We start from the raw sequence: 19,758 nt of genomic DNA on the forward strand, positions 1-19,758 counted from the left end.
CTAACGTGATTAATGAAGGAATTAAAATTAATTTGAGCATATAACATTTTCTTTCTGGAAAAAAGCATCCACACATGGATTTAATACACCTTCATACTTTTTAAAGCAGTTAATTAGTTTTCCCTGAGTATCCTTTGAAGATAAACCCTTTAATTTTGGACTTTTAGGCTCTAACTTTATCTAGCTAAACAATATATTAGCATAAATTTACCAATGTAATTTCAAATCTGAAGAACAGAGTACTCAATTTGATTTTATTTAAGAACGATGGATGTAAATTGTACCTTGCCTTTCTAGAAAAAGAAAAGCATGCTGGAAGCCAGTTTGGGTTTACATGCCATTGCAATCATGCACAGAACCAATCTTTTCAACAGCACGCATTGTAAACACTAGTTAAATGTTTGCCTTCAGTCTACCTTCCAGCTATGTAATTCAAACTCCTTTTTTTTTTTTAATTTTCCCCCTCACCTCTATCAAACACAGACTGGTTGCAGATAATCTAGGCCAGTGAGTTTACCTCATCTCTGCATAGGCTTGGGGAAGGAGCGAGGGGAAAACATTAGTAGGGCCTTAGACAAGAGGGGATGTTTCTAGCAGCTGTGCAGTATATCCACTCCCTCCCAGGAAGAGGGGCATTGGCCACCAAATCTACGCAAGGAATAGGCACAAGCCTACCCCAAACTACATGCTCCCTTTCGGATGAGAAACACAGAAGGAAGCTGACTCCTGCACTTCACCTCAGGAAAGCACCCCTTGCCCTGTCCCTACCAACCCATTTGCACATGCACACACAGACCCCCTCTTGCAAGGTGCAAATTTGACTCAGATACAGAGGAAACCATCAGCAGTTCTGACATGGCCCATCATTTTTGGTCTATTTAAGTCAGCACATATGTGGCACAAGCCGAGGACTCTTGTTTAAGACTCTACTTTTAAAGACGAAACTTATCTGGCAGACCAAAGTTCACAAATTAGCATAGCTGAACACAGCTTCCAGAACACGGAAGAGCAAGAGCCAGTACGTCTCTTCCCATGTCTTTCCCACTTTTTTCTGAAAGGATCAGTACCCTGAACACACATGCAAGACATGTTGTTCACCTGGTCTGACATGTCCCTCCATACCACAAGCCAGCTGTGAACAGAAAAGGGCAGGGAGATGGTCCCGGTCCAAGCTATCTGTGCAAGGTACCAGAAACAGTGCAGCCCAGGGAGCTGGACCTGCCGCATGCCAATTCACCCATCCCTGGACGCCACCCCAGCATGGTGAATAAACTACCCAGGCAGGAAACCAGCAGCAAAAGCAGCTCCTGTGCCTCGCCTGCACTGCAGTAGTGACATACCCTAACTGTGAGTGCAGGAACTTGAGAGTGGTGAACACTAGGAGCTAAAGAACTTGAGTAACGAAGGAGAGAAACCAGTGTTGATAAGCTAGAGACCAGGCAGACGTTAAGAGCACACATAATTACAGTCTCTTACACTGCTGGCTTGACTCAGTGTTTCTCCCTTCTTTATCAGCTCAGTTTGCACTTGAATCAGTGTAACATGATAACGATTGACCAATAGCTTCCTGGGTGGTGAAGGTGGATGGAAAGAGAAGGTAAAATTATTTGCCCTGGGCTAATTAGGGGGTTATTGCCAAAGCATGAGAGCCAAGGACTGACAGGCAAAGAGATGCTGAGTTTCAAGCACAGAAAAAAGCAGCATCAGAAATGCATTTTTTTTCTTTCAGGAGAGCTTCTGCCAATTATGATAAACGAGCATGCACAGAGAAAGTAGTACAAAGTCATCCTTATTAGGCTGACTATTTTAAGGCTGCCTCAAAATATACCCAACTGATTTTACTATGTCATCTAATTTAGGAGCCTTTTCAAAACCGGGGGGCTTGGGGACAGGGGAAGCAGAGGAAGAGAGGAGACAGTTTATCCTTTCAGATGTCTGCTTACATAGTTTCTTCTGTATCACATTTGAAATTACGAAGGCTTCAGGACAGGAATCCCAAGATCTGTTTGGCAGTTTGCTTGCCCAGCTGTAGCCCAGTCAGCAAGCATTATCAAGTATCACTTGGCACAGAGACCTTGAGTCCAGACCACACAGTTCCCAGGTATAGAGCATGCTTTTTTTCCAACTCAAATACTAACAAGGCAAGCGTTTAGCTTCAGAGTAGGTTTCCAATTCAAATTCAGGTGTTGGGCTAGACATCAGTTATCCCATATACACTCACAGCTTTACATGAATATATGGAAAGGATATTTGACAAATTTTGAAGCTGAAAGCATAACTCACTTCTTTAATGTAATTCATCTCCTCTTTCAGCTGATCAGCTGACCAGCCATAAACCACCATTTCTCTCTTATGGTTGTTGTCAGTTCGGTGCACGACACCATACACCATCCCATGAGAGAGCTTCCCTGGAGACATACCATTTGGTACATGGTAGAGCTCCTGAAAAGTGAAAAAATAAAAAAAAAATATTTTAAAATCAGTACTAGAATAAAAAAATAACAAACAAAAATACAGTAACATAGGGCCAGGAGAGACAGCCAACTATAGTGAAAGCACAACACTACTCAAGAACACTAGTTCCCCAATGTTTTGGGGCCAAACTGTCAACCTTCACGTTTTTGGGAAGATCAATGACCAGTTTATAATTGATAAAGTTGATAGAGATGTCCAGTTTCCACTGGTTTTAATGGAAGTGATATAGGTACAGCTAGAGACAACAGATTGGATTTATACAAGGAGAGGTAAAGGCATGTGAGAGAAAAAGTTATCCTAGCTTATTTCATTCACCAACATATGCTACTTTTCTGTATTCTTCCAGAGCACTGTCATCTCTCACAGTTCCCTTTAAACTTTTGCAATCACAGAATTGCCACTCACTCCCCAAACTTCCTCCAGCGGGAAATATAAAAATTCACAATTTTAATAAAAAATTTTAGAAAGTTCTTAGAAGAAACTGAAATTAAAACATTTTAGGCAAGGTTCTTTGCACAGAGCTCAGAAACTATCTGTTTATCTTGGACAAAAACAAAGTAGAATTTCAGTTTGCATTTAAAGCTAACTAAGGACCTCCAAAGAGGTCCATTCATTTCTGGGCTGCATTTCTCTTACAGAAGTTGTAGAACTGACATTGTAAGAGCCAAAGCAAAGCTATGAAACAGCATTCATGTGGGAGTTCCAGTGTTATTAACTATTATAAGAGGATAAAACTTTGAAATCAGGTGTTGATAGGTAAATAGAAAGGCAGAAATTTGTAAAACGGACTTGTAATAATTGTATGTCTTACTTTAAGTCACTCTTTGCAACAGACTCCTCTTATTCATCTCATCAGTACACTTAGTAAGAAAAATATTCATGCAAACAGTAGGAATCATTTCCCTCAGCGTGTAAATAAATATCTGCAAGGTCAGATGTAACCACCTGACCTGACTACTCACCTAGACTCCCTTCTAATCAACCCAGAGAAACATCCTTCTGTAGCAATCATCTGAAATGAGTCAGTCTCCAGAAGTACTAATTTCTTTTCTTGATTACAAAGAACTTAAACAACTAGCGTAGATGAAGACAGGCTTTTTAAAAAGAAGGGAAAAATATTCTTATCTAACTTTGAATATTTGCAAACTAGGAACCTAAAATTAGTGATTATTTCTGAATAGAAAGTTAGAGACAATCTTGGAAACACAGCTCTTACTGCTTAGCTTTGTACATTGCCTTTGAAAGGCCAGTGCTGGGGACAAATCAGTTATAGGTAATTTTACTGAACTTTCTTTCTCATGCTATATATACCAGGATATGGGTAAATTTGAGAATATTTACTACATTGACCTTAGAATATGTTTGGTTTTGTTTTGTTGTTCAGTAATGACACTGTAGGAAAACTAACAAACTTTGAGATTCTTTACTAAATTAAGAGTCTAAGCAGTGTTTAAATACTCTCTTTGACACCAAACAGAGACTGGAAGATACGAAGCTCAGCATCTTATATCCATCTGCAGCTGCATCCTAGAGAGTCTTCAGTCCTTACCATGACAGACAGTGATGACAACATCTGCAGCCTGCAGCAGCAGCACTCTCAGTTTTTAGCAGCCGAACTAACACAACTATGGTGGCAATGTAAGAATAAATACTTTTTTGGGTAAGGGAAAAAGGAACAGGAAAAATCTACTTGCATTAAGAAGAATGGGCAAAGATAAGCATTTGGTTTATATTGTGTCCCTTCCACATGGCACTGACAGATTTTCTCAACATTGTAAATCCTACACATTTTCCTTTACGATATCATTAATAGCTTAACCATTTTGCTGAAGCTCTCTGTGTATGTGTGCAGGGCTGGGAGAGGAGCAATCACAGAGCAGACACCTGATAAGGAATGTTTTAGGCAAAGAAGAACAAACCTATAAGCAATAATTTAAAAAGAAAGCCTTAAAACCACTTAATGGAAAAAACATTGGGCAACCAGCCCTACCTATACATGATATCATTTTGCATTTTGAAAACATTATGTGCAAAGCTTCATATCCTGGTAATCAGAAGTTTCATCATTTTCTATTTGGGGGGGTTTTGTTTTGCTGTTTGGATGCATACAAACAAAAACCCACACCTAATTTTTTGAGAGTAGAGAAAATATAGAAACTAGATGGGGACATGACTCAAAACTTTTTTGTGTTTGTTTGCTTCCAGGGTTGTACAGTTTCTTTGATAGTTTCATCGCAGCTCCTCCCCTGCATCTGGATAAAGGGATTACATACAAGTTTCCATCTTCCTGATAACCAAATGAATAATCACTTTGATTGTTTAGAGGTTACTAAGGTGCCAGACACTGAATTCATAAATTCACAGCCTTTAGTCATGATAATTCATTTTTTATGAGGTGAACAGCTCAAGACCAGCAACTACCAAGATCCTTTGTGCCTCCAAATACCAGCAGAATTGTTTAAAGTGCAATTTGCAGAGTTCCGTATGAAAATTATGACCAAGTTCCTTATTTTTAGAATATTATAAACACATTCCTAAGAAATGCTTTGAAGGATTTTTTCCCCCCTCTAAGAAAAACCTACAAATTCAGACCAATGGTTTTGCAGCTGGAGAATCACCCATGGCACTTGCATATTTCACAGACGAACAGACTTAAATTTACATCATAATGGACAGCACATGCAGGATTAAGTATGCACAAAGCCAGACTGGTTACATGTCTCTTGCAACAATGCTAAACTTCCCTGTTGTCTATATTTGCACAAGCCTCCCAAGATGCCTTTGTCACTTCTCTTTCAGAAGATTAAAAGAATCTCCATCATCTGTTGAGTGTTCCAGTTCTACTATGTGCTACTTAAAATACAGGGTATTGCTTTTACCCCCTCCTTATTTCTCCTTCATACCACAATCCCCAGGCAAGTACTTGTTAAAATTTCAGTACAGTTCTTGCTTGATTCAAAGCTGTGTGAACCAACAGCTATACAAATAACTGCTTTCATATTTCTTTAGTCTTTTTCCTTGCTGTTCTATTCCAGCTATGCTTACCTTCTACTCCCCCTTTTCTCTGGTTGGTAACTCTTAATTTCCACTCAATGACCACTTGTTTTGGGGTTCAGTATATGCCCTGACAAAAAAGGGCTAACCTGATGCAGTCTCCTCTTAGAGGAAGGGTTACAATCAGAAAACTTTGCTCAATGCAGGATTGAGAGGTGGATGTGTTGCTTTGCTTGTTGACTTTTTTTTTTAATACACGTTTGCCTCTAAAGGAGGCCTTGCTGAATGGCTTAGTTCTCAAACTGCTCCACAGAACTGCATGACTAAGTATGCATTGAGTATATTTTCTGCCAGTTTGTCTCCTCTCTTAGACTACTCCCACCCACCTTTGTTTATTTTTCTCACTTCAGTGTTTTCTCCTTTTCTGCCTTGTCCTCTGTTCTTCCTCTGTCATATCCTCTCTCTCCCATGTTTTCTCTTCCACAAATCCTGTATTTTCCATATCCCCAAGAATTACAGAATGTTTTTTATGTCAAACACTTTTCATTGTTTTCCTCTATGTCCCATACATATCTGCTCTCAGAACTCAGATATTTTTCTGAGAAGATCCTCACCTGTCTCCACTCTGATCTGCAGTAAGACATCTCACTGATGACAACAGAATAAGTAAATACATGCAAGTATTTAGGAGCAAGTAAATACTGTAAAGCTAACCAGAAAAGTACTTCAAGATGGCAGGTTTTGTTAGATTAGTTAACCATTGCTGTTTAAGGTCAAAATATGAGCCAGCTCCAGAATACAGGGAAGTTCTCACTCCCTACCTGTCTATGCACTTGCTGCATTGGAACAAGCACAGTTGTTGCCCCAAATTGTGCTCAATATTCCTTCTGATGTGAGCTGCTGATCTGAAAAGGCAGACTTAATTTAAGCAATTTGTGAATATTTCTTTGTACCTATAGTCAGTTATATGACAGTCCAAGTTAACAGCGAGAACACGTCATGTTGATGCACGTGAACACTACAGCAGCTTCCAGGAACACGCTTTGTCTATGTTGCGGCAACAGTCATGTTGCATTTGGTGTGATCACACAGCCTGTACTGAAGAAACACAGACTGTGTTTACTTAATTAATAAATAGTTAAAATAGAAGCCTACACCCCAAGGTTGCAAAAGTCTTGATAATTGCCATGCATCCTGTTTATGTCTGTGTCCAAGGAAGTAGCACAAGTAGCATGAAACAGGTGAAGCAAAGACACTATAAAAACAAACCCTAAGTATTAGTTGTTAGCTGCTTTTTGTATTGCCCATGGTTTTATTGGCACTATGTAAATAACAGAGGGACAATTTGCCTCCTAATCTATCTCCCATCAGTTCTTGAAATGAAAGTCAGATACCCCCCTACTTTACACTTTCTCCCTGCCCCAAAATTGAAAGCAGAAGCACAGAAGAGGTACCTTATTTTGAGGAAAAAGAACATCTAATGTAATGATAAGCACAATTCTGGGTTTAGTACTCATATGGCCTTAAAATTTTGCTAATTCACAATCTTCTGTTTACCTATACCACTTAAAACTCTACTTTTAACCAGAACTATATCAGTTAAGCGAGGCTTTATCTTCCTCAACTGCCACATTCCAGAGGTTTCTGAAATATCCAGTTATATTTTGCTTGTTCACTAGTTATACAAGGAACAAGAACATTCACATTGTTACTTAGGTTACATATTTTCTATTCAGTAAAATGACAAATTTATAATATTGAGCTCACCAAGGAAATTTCCTGTGCTCTGACAAAAGGTAGCTATGTTTTTATGTTTTTTCATATTCCTCCACAGGCCATGAAACTAATGTTACATTTAGGGATGTTTCATATATAAATAGTATTAAAATAGGGAAAACATACTAAGGCATAGACGTAAGTGTTCTTAAATTCATGACACCAAATAAGAAGCATCGTTTTAACACATTCCAATTTTAAGCTCCTTGGAATACAGAATTTAGGTGCCTAACTCAAACAATAGAAGTGACGGGCATTATACAAAGTCATATCTAATCAATGAAACCGGTACCCAGAACACTAATGTTTATACACTAAGAAAATAAGATACAACAAATACAGCAGTAACCACAGAAGTCAGTAGAATTCTTTCTGTGGTTTTTAGGTAATGCTGTTTTCAATGAAGGTGTCACTTACTTAGCACACATCAAAAAAAAAAAAAAAAATCAAGCAATCAGTGCTGGAGAGGCTGAGAAACAGTAACATCAGCCACCTGTAGCAGGTGAACCACATTTCTTGTGACACAACTTCTGCTATGTTGATGGGAGTGGGCTGGCAGCAGATCAGCAGACAAAATAGGCACTGTCCTACATTTAATGTGCACAACAACCTCATGTTCATTGCACTCATATTCTTTGATCCAGGCCTGACACAACTTTCTGCTTGATTCTCTCCATCACATACAGGAGCAAACTCCCCTTCTGGCTTCTTTACAGCCTACTTTTTTGCTGGGGAAAAAAAACACGTTTGCTGTGCTTCTGTATTTCTGCTTAGGAAGCAAAAAGAGTTCCACCTCTTGGTTGTGATGCATTAAAAACGTAAGAAAATTAAAGAGTTTAAGGATACATACAGCCAAAGTACCAATTAGAGTTGAAGACTAAACACTGCTCAAACTCTGTTGAAAGCCACAAAGACAGGAAAGTGACACAAATTTCTAGAGTGTTATCTCATTTTCCTTCTCTTGTCCATGTGTCCAAATGAAAACGAAAAATCTGTCTTTACATATCTCCATATTCTGCTCTCAAATGCCTAGCTGCAGCTTCCAATGACACTTCCAAATTTAGCCATGACAGTGAAGAAAGGGACTGACAGATAAAAATAAGCCCAATCCCAAGCAGGGACAATACAATTGTCTGGTAGTCCTTTATTATGCAAGACAAGGCAGGCTTCAGGACATGCAGATTTTGGCATACAATCTGACAAGCACAATACTCCTTTGTACTTCATGGTGAAATAAACAGCCTCACACTACTGTCATCCATTGTCTATCATTAACAGAAGTAATGGAACAAAATCAGGATAGTTTCAGATTCTCTCTACCTAAAGTGCTAACAATTCAGAGATACTTAGCAGTAGGCTTTTAGTCTGTAAAAAGCAAACCAACCAACCAGCCTCTACTTGTGACTTCAGTTCTTACATGCTTTTTTCAAGGTATCATAGCCTAAATATGAATATAAAAATCCAGCCTGACACACTGGAGCACAAGCTCACTCTCCCTTCAGTTTTTGAGATCAACTTTTAACTGTGTACCATCTGCCAGCCTTTCACAAAAGATGGGAGAGGCCATCCTAGTACACTAATGTCTGCAGCAATTTTCTTGCAACAAAACTGACCAGCTCCATCACTTTGTTTTAATCTCTTACACTAGTTAATTTTTATTTCATGGATGTATAGCAATAAAAAGTCAATCTTGAAACTTAATGCACTGATACTGATTTAATGAAATACAGCATACATTTTCTGCTAAACTTGGGCTACAATGAAAAAGGCTAAACTAACAGATTAGCCTACTAACATAACCAATAAAGAATCAGTTCTGATCTGACATCAAGCTCCAAAACAAGTTATTGGGAGGATCAGCACTAGCAAGAGCTTCAGTTCAGCTCACTAGCTGATTTTGCAACTGAAACATCTCTTAATGGTACTGAGCCCCAGAAAGATACAGAAAAGTATCTGACAAATGGTCAGTAAGCCATCACTATGTCACATTAGAGCAGCTCAAAATCACCTCCTTCTAAAGAAAGATCTGAAAGAGGAGATTACAACCAAATGTCACGCCATGGTATATTTATAGTTTTCTGGCATTCCCTTTGACACAGCAAGGTCTCTGCTCTCCTCCCTCACCAGCAGCAGGCAGAGGCAGAGAAGAGTCTGTCTCTCCCTAGCACTTGTCCTGCCCAAACAGGAGAGCGCCTGGCAGCCAGGCTCAGACTGCCTGATCACCCCAGCAAAAACTGTACAATCCCACAGATTACCCCTGCAGTTCTTTCCGTAAGTCACACTAATATATTTTAAATACCAAAACCATTTTCCATGTTCCCATTTTGTTAATACTCAGCAGGTAAAGACAGCATAGAACTCTAGATTCCAACAAGAGACCTGCTGTTAATTTTGATTCTTGGTGAACCTGTATTTTTTGACCACAAACTGTGAAGTGCAAGGCAGAAAACTGAACAGTTCCCTAACTGCCCTTTATTATCCGTATTTCCAAGAAGGGGGCACAGTTCTCATAGGACTGTGTGAGGATTATCTAACATTTGTAAAACCTGTTAGTCTCAAAGTGTTTTAAGCAATTTCATTAACATTGAGTCAGTTGAACATGGGTGGATCAGCAGAGATAACTGATTACTGCTTTTAGGAGACGCTTTTTTTTTTTTTTACATTAAATTTTGCAGTAAGAAAGTATCACAGCATGATTTGTCAAGAGTTCTGTGTGCACTGTAAGTTACTGTGTAACTAATTCAAATACATAAAGCAATACATTACATAGTTAATAAAAATCTACAGGTAATACATTAGTCTTGTTTTAGAGACAGGAGGAAAAAACGGTTCATGATCACTGATTTTTTTGTAGCTGCTTCTATACACTATGACTATACAATCTGTAGGGCTATTTGATTAATTACACAAAGACTGTAAAACACAAATAGATGGCACAATTACTCTGTTTTTTAATTGCTATGAAATTGACTAATTAGATCCCATCTAGCTCTGAAGGCTGTATGTATGCTTCCTAAAAGTCTTTAAATTGTGTAGAAGTACTGAATTTTAGAAAACTACTCAGAACATAAAATAATTAAATTACACACCATTTTTTTTGTCTCAACTGAAAAGGACCCAGCTCCTACAAATCACTGTGCGATATACTGGAATGTAAAATGAGCCCAATAATGTATTTATTATCTTTCATATCCTCTCCTTAACATTCTCTGATATAAAACCCACTTGCCTTTACTTGTATTATGGGGGAAATAGAGCTCTCATTAAACACAAGGTCCCACAGAGAAAAAAATTGGTCACGTAACAAAGTCACTGCAAATTGTCCAAACCCTAATCATTCACGCTTCTTTCTTATTATTACACTACTCAGCACAGTAAAGTGAGTAAGCCATGAGTCAATATCTATCCTCCTCAAAAACAAACTTACATTACCCTTAGGGCAATGGGCCCATATGCTTAGGCCAGTCTGAGGGTTTCTGCAATCAGATACGAACTGACAGAGACTGACAGAGTAAGTGGTGGGAGAAGCCACTCTAACTGCTACAGCTAAACACCTCTGTACAAAATGAATTATTGCTATTTAATGGTGGCCTGAATTTAGTTTGCATTAAGGCCTCTTTAATCCATTCTGTAAGTAACATTTATAGATCCTCAAGGACCTATTACTCTGCTCAGAAAAGCTGAGTGTATACAAGATATCAACACAAGAAATAACTGATAAGGAATTTTTATCTTGACCATTTTACTTTGCATTTATTTTTATTGCTTTAAAATGTTTGTCTTTCTGAGTAATTTTACAGTTACTTTTGCTTCTGAGTACCACTAAGAAATTATTTCAAATAAATCCTATTGTTGTTTTGCTTCCTATTGTCATATTGCTATTCAGACATCGGGACTGGTAAACTTAGCCAACTCCTTGTTTGATTTTGGTTTATCAAAGTGTAAATGTGGTGAAGTTGTGGAGCCTTTCAGCTTCCCTTTTTAGTCTCCATCCTTAAGACACATTAAACATCATCTATTGCTCTGAAACTGCTCTTAAAGAACAAGTTCTGCACCAAAGTAGCTGTAACATTATTTTTGTGTGCATACTGCTTGCTTCTGCAAAACAATTGCCCTTCTGAACCCTTCTACACACATGACCTTAAAATTACTTTCACTTCAGAATAATCTTGAATTCTTTATTTTGTATTTCTTACTAGTATATCACCTGTTAGCAAAATTAGCTGACACAACAAAACATCTAAGTCCCAGGCAAGACAGCTCCCATACACGTTAAGGCTCAAGTCTTACACACTGTTTAACGTACATGAAACATAAAATCCTGTTCAGGTGAGGACGAAGATCTGTTTAATGCAAGACCCTGCTCTGGATAGCAGTTTCCTACTCTTTAATATATAAATATTAAATTATCAAGTCTTAAAGGTACCTCAGTCACAAATCACCTACAATTTCTGTGCTGTTCCCCTACTACTGTCCTATTTTACATGCAGTTTTGCTATCCCCAAGGCTCAGGCTCAAAGCTCACAGCTGACTTGCTCAGCTTCCACATGTTTTTTAGTCTTCCAAGATGACTGGGCTTTGGACTCCCTAAACAACTAATATCAGCTTCTGTGGATGGCAGTATTTACTCCTTGTTTATACAGAATTTAACTTTGATTCCAAAACTTACGTTTTTCTTTCTTTCAGGTTCCTTTGCTCTCTGTTCAGGCTGTGAGCCTTCATCAGGTGGTACTGTTAAGCGTAACCTACAGACATTCATCTGAAAGAAAACCAAAGGTTTGCTTTTAGATTTAAGTGTTACAAAAAGTTATTTTAATGACTTGCTTTACAGAATGAACTGTACTAACGTTCAAGTTTTAATTTACTATTTTCGACCTTCTGTCACATAGCTGACAAAAGATTATTTTTTAAAGGTTGGAGGGGTTTTTAGCTGGCAAGAAGTAATTCAAGGGCATCCCATAATTACATACCTGAAATAGCAAAAATCTATTTCAATCAACAACATGTTCTTATGTACCCATCAATGACATTGAGAGCCGAGATAACAGAACAATGAACATAATTTTCTAGTTTCTCAGTTTTGTTTGCAGATTTGGCATACTTTTAATCTTCAGAAGGGATTACTTAGAAACACAAAGTGTATTCTGGAGTGAATGCCTCTCTTCTGTTCAGTGTATATCCAAGTATTTGATCCAAGGATACCTCAGTACTGCAATACCACTGAATGTGAATAGGAATATTATTGAAATGTGATACATACAAGTTGTTTGTAAAATCTAAGGTTCAAAATGCTTCAGAGAAAATTTAAGAGGTATTGTTTCCTATCCGATTTCAGAAAAGCCATTTTCTTGCTGAATAAACAGGCCAATTGGGTTGATACCTTTCTATCCCCAATTGCAGTTTGCCTTGCTGAGAGATCTTTGGTGTAATGATATTTTTTAAGCAACACATTTCATACAAGAAACTTGGTTAAAACTTTCAGTCTTAGTCCTATTCATGAGACATTTTTGTAGAAAACAACTATAAGTCCTAAACAGAGCATAGCAAATGATGAAATGCAAAATTTGTCTGTCCAAATTTGAAGCTGCACAGTACCTTCCCATGAAATCCCAGCTGTCCGTTGACAACAAAGAGGGCTCTTAAAGCTCTTCCTCAAAGTGTCTAAAATATCTCTTCAAGATTACTATGGGCCATCACCACTGTTCGTCTATGGCCCACTATCTCACCTGATCTAGATCTCTCTAGTTTCTCCTAACTACTTACCTCCAGTCATGCTGAATGTGTACCTTCTCTGTGAAACACACCTTTCCATTGCACTTGCCCAACACAGCTCATGTCTTGGTCATTACAGCACTTCCTTTTGCCTTGAAAATGGCAATCATGTTCTGCTCACAGGCATTCAAGGCACAGCAGCAAAGTCCTTTTCACAGACCCCAAATGTTACCATTTTATAATGCACTTCTTCCAACTGTCTCTCATATCAATGAAGCTAACTTGACTTCACTTTCAAGGCTGTTCACGACACAGCCTCCTCTGAGTACCACTATTCAACATCAGGACAAGGATTCCCATTTTCCCTGTTTCCGAACAATGGACCTTTTTCAACTTTTCAAACAAGCTTTAACTTTTTCTTCTTCCCAAGCAAAAGCAATTGGAAGAACTATCTGCAAACATCTGCATCAACTTCACCTTTTTTTTCCCAACCTTTCTTTAAATCTGTTGAGATGACAAATCAACAGTGTTTAGACTACTGGTATGCTGTGAACTATATTAAAAAATGCTACTTTGTATTGCGTTCTATTTTCCTCTCTCATTTTGGTCTTTTAGGTCTGCAAAGCCTTCTACCAATAAGGAACAGTGTCCTGAGATATAGATAAAGTTCCTATAAAACATATGAGCTGTGTCTCTATTATAAAGAAGGAAAAAAAAAAGCAGTCTATAATAAGATCAAGGTGAAATATAACCTACTCTTTAGACACATCTGTGGAGACTACTTTTTGTGCAGTGGACTCCTCACCATTAATTCATCATTCAGCCATATGCTAGAAATCTAGAACAAGAAGCCACAGAGAAAGTGACATAAACCCCCCAAAACTTAGTATAAAAGTAGGTTACGCTTTCATATTTGCTAAAAAATTCTGAATCAATGAAATGCATTTTAAAATTATGAATCCTTGCACACTGGCTTTTGACACTGACGACTATGTTCTTCTGAGAACACCAGACTCTCCGCATATACTGCAGGAGCTGGAGGTGATTCCTGCTTACAAGTTACTTATCAAGATACATTAATAATAACAACCTCCTCAACTTTAGAGCTCGTTGATTCATAAAAGGTAATTAATACCACCTTTTCTCATCTATTTAATTTCCATTTCCCCCTGCTCTTTCTTCCCATTAGCTTAGCAAGGCTCTTTCCTCTTAAAACATGCTTGTTTACAACAAGAAGGGAAACAGAATCTGGCATTCCTCCATGTAGGCAAACAAAGAAAGACCAGACCCATCAATAGGAAATAGAACTGAATTTGTGCTGCGCAGAAAGTGATAGACGACACCAACTTTTTCTTATAGTGATTTCAAATGAAGGAAAACTGGACTAAAAGGAATGAAAGGATTGTTAGGAAACAACATGAAAAATACCTCAAATAACTAGAAACAGATAATGACTGGCAACTCAAAGTTAGGAGGAATAGAGCTCTGTATGATTCTCCGAAGCTGGCAAATGGCTTGCCTGTTAGTCAGAATGGGACTAATTATAGCCAACATACTTACAGATTCACAGTGCAGTGATTGTAAATAAGTAATTACCCCTGTACCTGTATACCAGTTAGTGAATCATGAGTACCTATCACATGATGCGTAGAGGTGGCACTTGGGGACGTGGTTTAGTGGTGGACTTGGCAGTGTTAGGTTTACGTCTGGACTCGATAATCCTAAAGGTCTTTTCCAACCTAAATGATTCTATGATTACAGCAACTGGTGTGTTACAGGGTTACTACGAAGGAAATCACGGAAGCGCAGTACAGATGGCAGCCAAATCATAACAACTAGGCTGGAAATATAAATTGATAACAGTAATTTGTTGAGACTAAAACCACTGTACAATCAAAGAGTTATAATTTAAACTGTTTTTCTTGCCCTTTTCTTTTCACATTGCCTTCTCCATTACTCCTTGAATCACTCCCCCCACCCCCCCCGCCCCATTTCCAGGCTAGCTCCTTACTTTTAAAACACCTCAAATCAGTATCATATTTTGTTAGTATTTTTAATACAAAATAAAGTTTTAATGCTGTACTTTGCAGGCTGTTGCATGCAAATGCCAAACCAAGGGTGGTATTGACAATCATCTAATGATTCCAGCCTTGAATTCAGGCCCAGTGAGGCTTGTATGGCAGTGGCAAAGTACCACCCAATTCCTCGCTAGGACAAATTTATACAGGCTGTACTCACGCTATTATTTATAACAATAGGACTTCCGCAGCACCCCTGGGGAAACAGCAGCAAACGTATAAAGTAGCCATTCACTCCTGTTCCTCCTGGGACACAGATGATGCACTCTACCTAAGGACAGAACTACAGACCAACCTGTTAAAATTCATGAACACTATAGAGATTGGAAGGGAAAACAACAGGCACCGCTTTTTCCTCTAACCTCCAGAAGCAATTATGAATACTGTACCTATACTGTTCTTGCTATGCAGTGCTTCCTGAAGAAACAACACACTGTACCATTTGTCAACAAGTTTACTTGACCAAATGAATGAGCAGGCGCACATGGAAATCACAGCAAGCCCTCCTCCAATGGCAAAACACTGCTGCAGTGATGCCTTAAAATGGAAATGAAATCGTAACAGGAAGAGCCTTGACTCAGTGCCAAACAGTGGCAGAATAATGTGCAACTGAGGATGAAGGAGTAATTTCCAGAAACAAATTGGGTTATGCAGAGAGAAAGCAGGGAGAATGAAAGAGAGCTCCGCTAGCAGGGAAAAGGCTGTGATTCAATTTCCTTCAACTGCTGACTGACACTAAGAACAAGTGAGGAAAACCAGGGACAGGCATGGCTCCCACCCTACCTTTACATCATCGACATTGTAACTTTGTGAACATAACTTTTGAAAAGAAATACTAGGTAGAAGAAGAACCAGATATCAGGTCTTCTAAACTATCAGATTTTAGTTTGATTTGCAGCATCTGTAGCTTTGGCGAGCCAACAATATAAGTAATCTTAATTGTGCCAACATTTCATGTTCCCTCCTGGCTTTTTGACACCAACAACCCACGAGCAGTATTTCCAAAGCTCCCCTGACACCATTTGTGAAATAAATATGCAGACAGAAAACAAAGACTGACAGGTTCAGCCTGGCACAACACCTAACAGCAAAAGTTTGCCAAGTGCAATGGAAATTAACAAGTGAAGACATGCTCTTTTACCAAATTTCTAAGAGGCTAGTGGGACAGCATAGATGAGAGCTACCGCAATATGGCAGTTAAGAAATAAGCCAATCTAGGTTAGTTAAAAAATGTTAAGAATTCATTGCCTAGATCCACAATCCACACTCACATTTACCATCCTACTCAAATCACTAGGGTGCAACTTAAAACAAATACAGATGACAGATGCAGTTTGAGTAATGTTCTTCAGCTTCTTCTTCCCCTTCTAAAACACAAAGCACCCAGAAAGGCATTGATCATAGTTGACTATGTACTGAAATAATTACAGACCTAGCACTAAAATAATGAGCAATGTTTTTATAGAATAACCAAAGTTACTAGCACAGCAGTTGAAAAATACAAGCTGTTCTACTAACAACCGGTCCCATTCTAAGATTTTTACAGTAACCCCACAGGGAAGTTGTGGTTCAATATTGATCTAGCTTCAAACCAACTTTAGAGTTAACATCACCAGAATTTAATATTGTTGAGCTTTCTAATGTCTGATAATAAAATGGTTTGGGGATAACACATTTGTTGAGTAACTATCTGCCAATCTACCAGCTCAATGGCCAAAAATCGCTCCCTTTACCTACGGCCCAATATTTGGTTTAGACTTTTGAGGGTAAAGGCAGAAAAGGACCGGGTGTTTAATTTCAGCCAGTCCTAAAAAGCAAAGAAGAAAGTACTTTCTTTGGTCATTTATCTGTTGATTAGCCTACTCCATTTATGAAATCTCTGCTATGAGATTCCCCACACAATTAAAGGGCACTTTTCCTGTGACCATGGGCACACGGGAATGTGACACACATCTTTCATTTATTCAGCAGTTATTCCAACTGTCTTCCTCCCCTCTTTTGACAACTCATGGTAAGGGAGTCACATTTCACTAAAAGAAGAGGAACAGCTGCTTCCCAGTGGAAGTTGCAAATCAGGTTTTTACCAGTTTCCTTAAGGGAATGTATCAAATACAGTTCATTTTACATCATCCCCAGCAAATGTATTGTGGGGATGAAAATAAGAAACGTATCACTCAAACACAAATTCTCTTAGCTTTAACTTCTTTAAGAAATACTAAAACAGGAAAACTCAATGGTAACATGGAAGACACGTAGGGAACATAACTATGATTTCTAAGTCATCTTAGTTTTTCCACACACATGAACAACTTCATTTTTATGAAGGCCAGGGATTTGCTCTATGGAAGAGCCTGACCCTCATGTGTTACCAAGTAAAACATGGTAACGTGACGTTCTTCGTTGTTTCAATTATGAACTCATATTTTTGGGTGTCAAAACAATCACTAAGTAATTCAAAAAACATCATGATCACACGATTGCATTCCTTTGTAAGGACAAGCTTATCACTTATTTTGATTTATTTCTTCACACATGGAATGTGTGCTCACAATGATAACAGTGTGGTTACAGCAGCAAAAAAAGGCTATTTAAAGCAGGGTGGCTGTAGAGACATTCCTGTCATATCTGCCAGAGTTTTAACAACTTTTTAGAAGCGTTTCCCAACAGATTACTACGTCATTATTATTTATCTCAATCATGAAAGTTACAAAAAAAATACATCAGTAAATCATATTCCTGTATTTGAAGAATTGATTATAAAAATAAATTACTACTGCTATCTAAATCATTACGGTGAGCTTCCATAATGAGCCCGGATAGGCAAGTTCTCAGTTCTAAATATCAAGGCGCATTTCGGGGGGGGGGGGGGGGGGTAGTCTCCAACACAAGCACGCCTTCGTCGCAGGTTTCCAGAAGAACAGGCAGGGGCTAGCACTAATAAAAGCCTTGCAGGACACTCCAAAAGCTCTTCATTTCCCAGCACCTACCACGAACGCTCAAAAAGATGTTCTCACACGCCGCAAGTTTCACCTAAAACCACCGAAAATAAGCAAAGAAAAAAAAAAAAAGGCAGCTCTCCGCAGGTAAACTATAAGTGGGGGTCAAACCGCCGCTTCGCCCCACGACACCGCCCGCGGGACCTCCCCGCCGTCCCCCCCTCCCTCGCGCTGCCCCGCGCACCTTCCGCCGGGCGCGGCCGCCGTCGCCGGACGGCCTCCGGGGGGTGGTGGCGGTGACCGTGAGCCCCGAGGTGTAGCGCAGCATCCCCGCGGGCCGCCGGGCTGGCGCTGGCTGCGGCTCCCTTTGGCCGGCGGCGCCGCTCCGCCCCCGCGCACATGGCCGCGGGCGGCCGCAGGGGCCGGGCTGCCCCGGCGGGGGCGGGCCGGGGAGGGGGAAGCGGGGCTCCGCTTCGGCGGCCCGCCCTGGCGGAACTTGCGTGCCCGCGCTGGGGCTTGTGCCACGAAGTGCTCGATTTCCTCGTGTGAGGTGAAACTGGGCAAAGTCGCTGTGGGACACGCTCCGGAGAAATTTGTCCTTGGGACAAGGCAGGGTGGCATTCCCTCTGCTCCCGGGAATTTTGGGTGTTGGGGGTGTAGCACGGGGAGGGGGCCTTTGAGAGGAGACCCAGACGGGTCCATGTGTCACTCAGCCACCTCCCGGGCAGTGGAAAATGGGGGTTAGGGCTCGCAGGAGCCACTGGAGGCCACTCACTTCCACTCTCCGGTACCCACCTCTGAATGCTCTAACCAGAGCGTGCTGTGTGAAAGCTGGACACTGTCCTCCCCTCCTTCCCACAGCTGCAATTCGTGATGCCACCCAGGCCTGTCAGTTTGTTAGCCGTGCTCCGGGAATGGGTGCCAGACTGATCAGAAAGCACTCAGATGCCCGACAGCCTTGGGTGAGGGGCACAAAGCCAGGGCAACTCAATGCGTGAGTGACAGTGTAAGCCTTAGTGCCGAAGGTCCGACAAAGAGGTGAGTCTGGTGCGCTGGAGTTAGCTGGCCCTGAGCCAGACTGCAGGTGTAGACTTCAGCATTTTAGATGCTCAGCTCTTCCGGGACCTGGGCTAAGGGAACGCCGTAACCCTACGCTGCTGTGCACAGGCATAGGCACACACACACCTTCATCTGCAGCCTTGTGCGTCTGTCATGAGCAGTACATTCCTCAGTAATCAAAGGAGTTACAAGCGAAGGAGATGCTTTTGTTTGAAAGAAATGGCAAGAACAAACACCTATAACAGCATTTTTGAAATAGATTATCCTTGTCTCCATGTAATTACCTTGAAACAATTAAGACCACAAGAAAACAGTTACGGCTATGCAATGTCCTTGCCTGATACGATGTTAAGGATCATGCTGCTATGGCCATATGCTGGTTCCTGATTTGAGGAATGCTGAAGAGAGGGAAGTAATTTGCATTGGAAAAATGGAAATGGCACTGAACTACAGGTGCCTCACCCTCTGTGTACAATGCGTCTGTTCTCTTCTGCCTCCAGCTCCCTGTCCCCAGGGCAAGATACTGAGCTATCCACATGACAAGGATCTGAGGAAGAGAGGAAGAAAGCATTGCCCAGGCCCAGAGGAGTGAATCAGGGGTCTGCATTTAGTATTCAGCATCTTTTCTGTTGTTCTCCCATCTACTATTCTCTTTTCCACCCGAGGAGGGTAATATTGCCCAAGGCAAATGAGATGGAACAATCACTTGTATTTGGATTTCTCTCAAC

General features: G+C 40.1%; 1 protein-coding gene across 2 annotated transcripts in view; it reads right to left on the reverse strand.

Annotated features, from left to right (window-relative positions):
* Positions 1-18,314, reverse strand: part of MYZAP (myocardial zonula adherens protein) — a 52,183-nt gene extending 33,869 nt beyond the window's left edge. Inside the window, exons 1-3 of one of the 2 annotated variants that reach the window (XM_059823684.1) lie at positions 18,216-18,314; positions 11,915-12,004; positions 2,284-2,442 (exon numbers count right to left, since the gene is read on the reverse strand). In XM_059823684.1, coding sequence (XP_059679667.1) covers positions 2,284-2,442; positions 11,915-12,004; positions 18,216-18,299 — 333 coding nt within the window. In that variant the 5' untranslated portion in view covers positions 18,300-18,314. Of the gene's footprint in view, positions 1-2,283; positions 2,443-11,914; positions 12,005-18,215 lie in introns of those variants that run through there. The other variant, XR_009484261.1, reaches the window with a different exon arrangement.
* Between the last annotated feature and the right edge of the window lie 1,444 nt (positions 18,315-19,758).

This window comes from Gavia stellata, chromosome 13, assembly GCF_030936135.1.
Source record: "Gavia stellata isolate bGavSte3 chromosome 13, bGavSte3.hap2, whole genome shotgun sequence".
Classification (NCBI taxonomy): domain Eukaryota; kingdom Metazoa; phylum Chordata; class Aves; order Gaviiformes; family Gaviidae; genus Gavia; species Gavia stellata.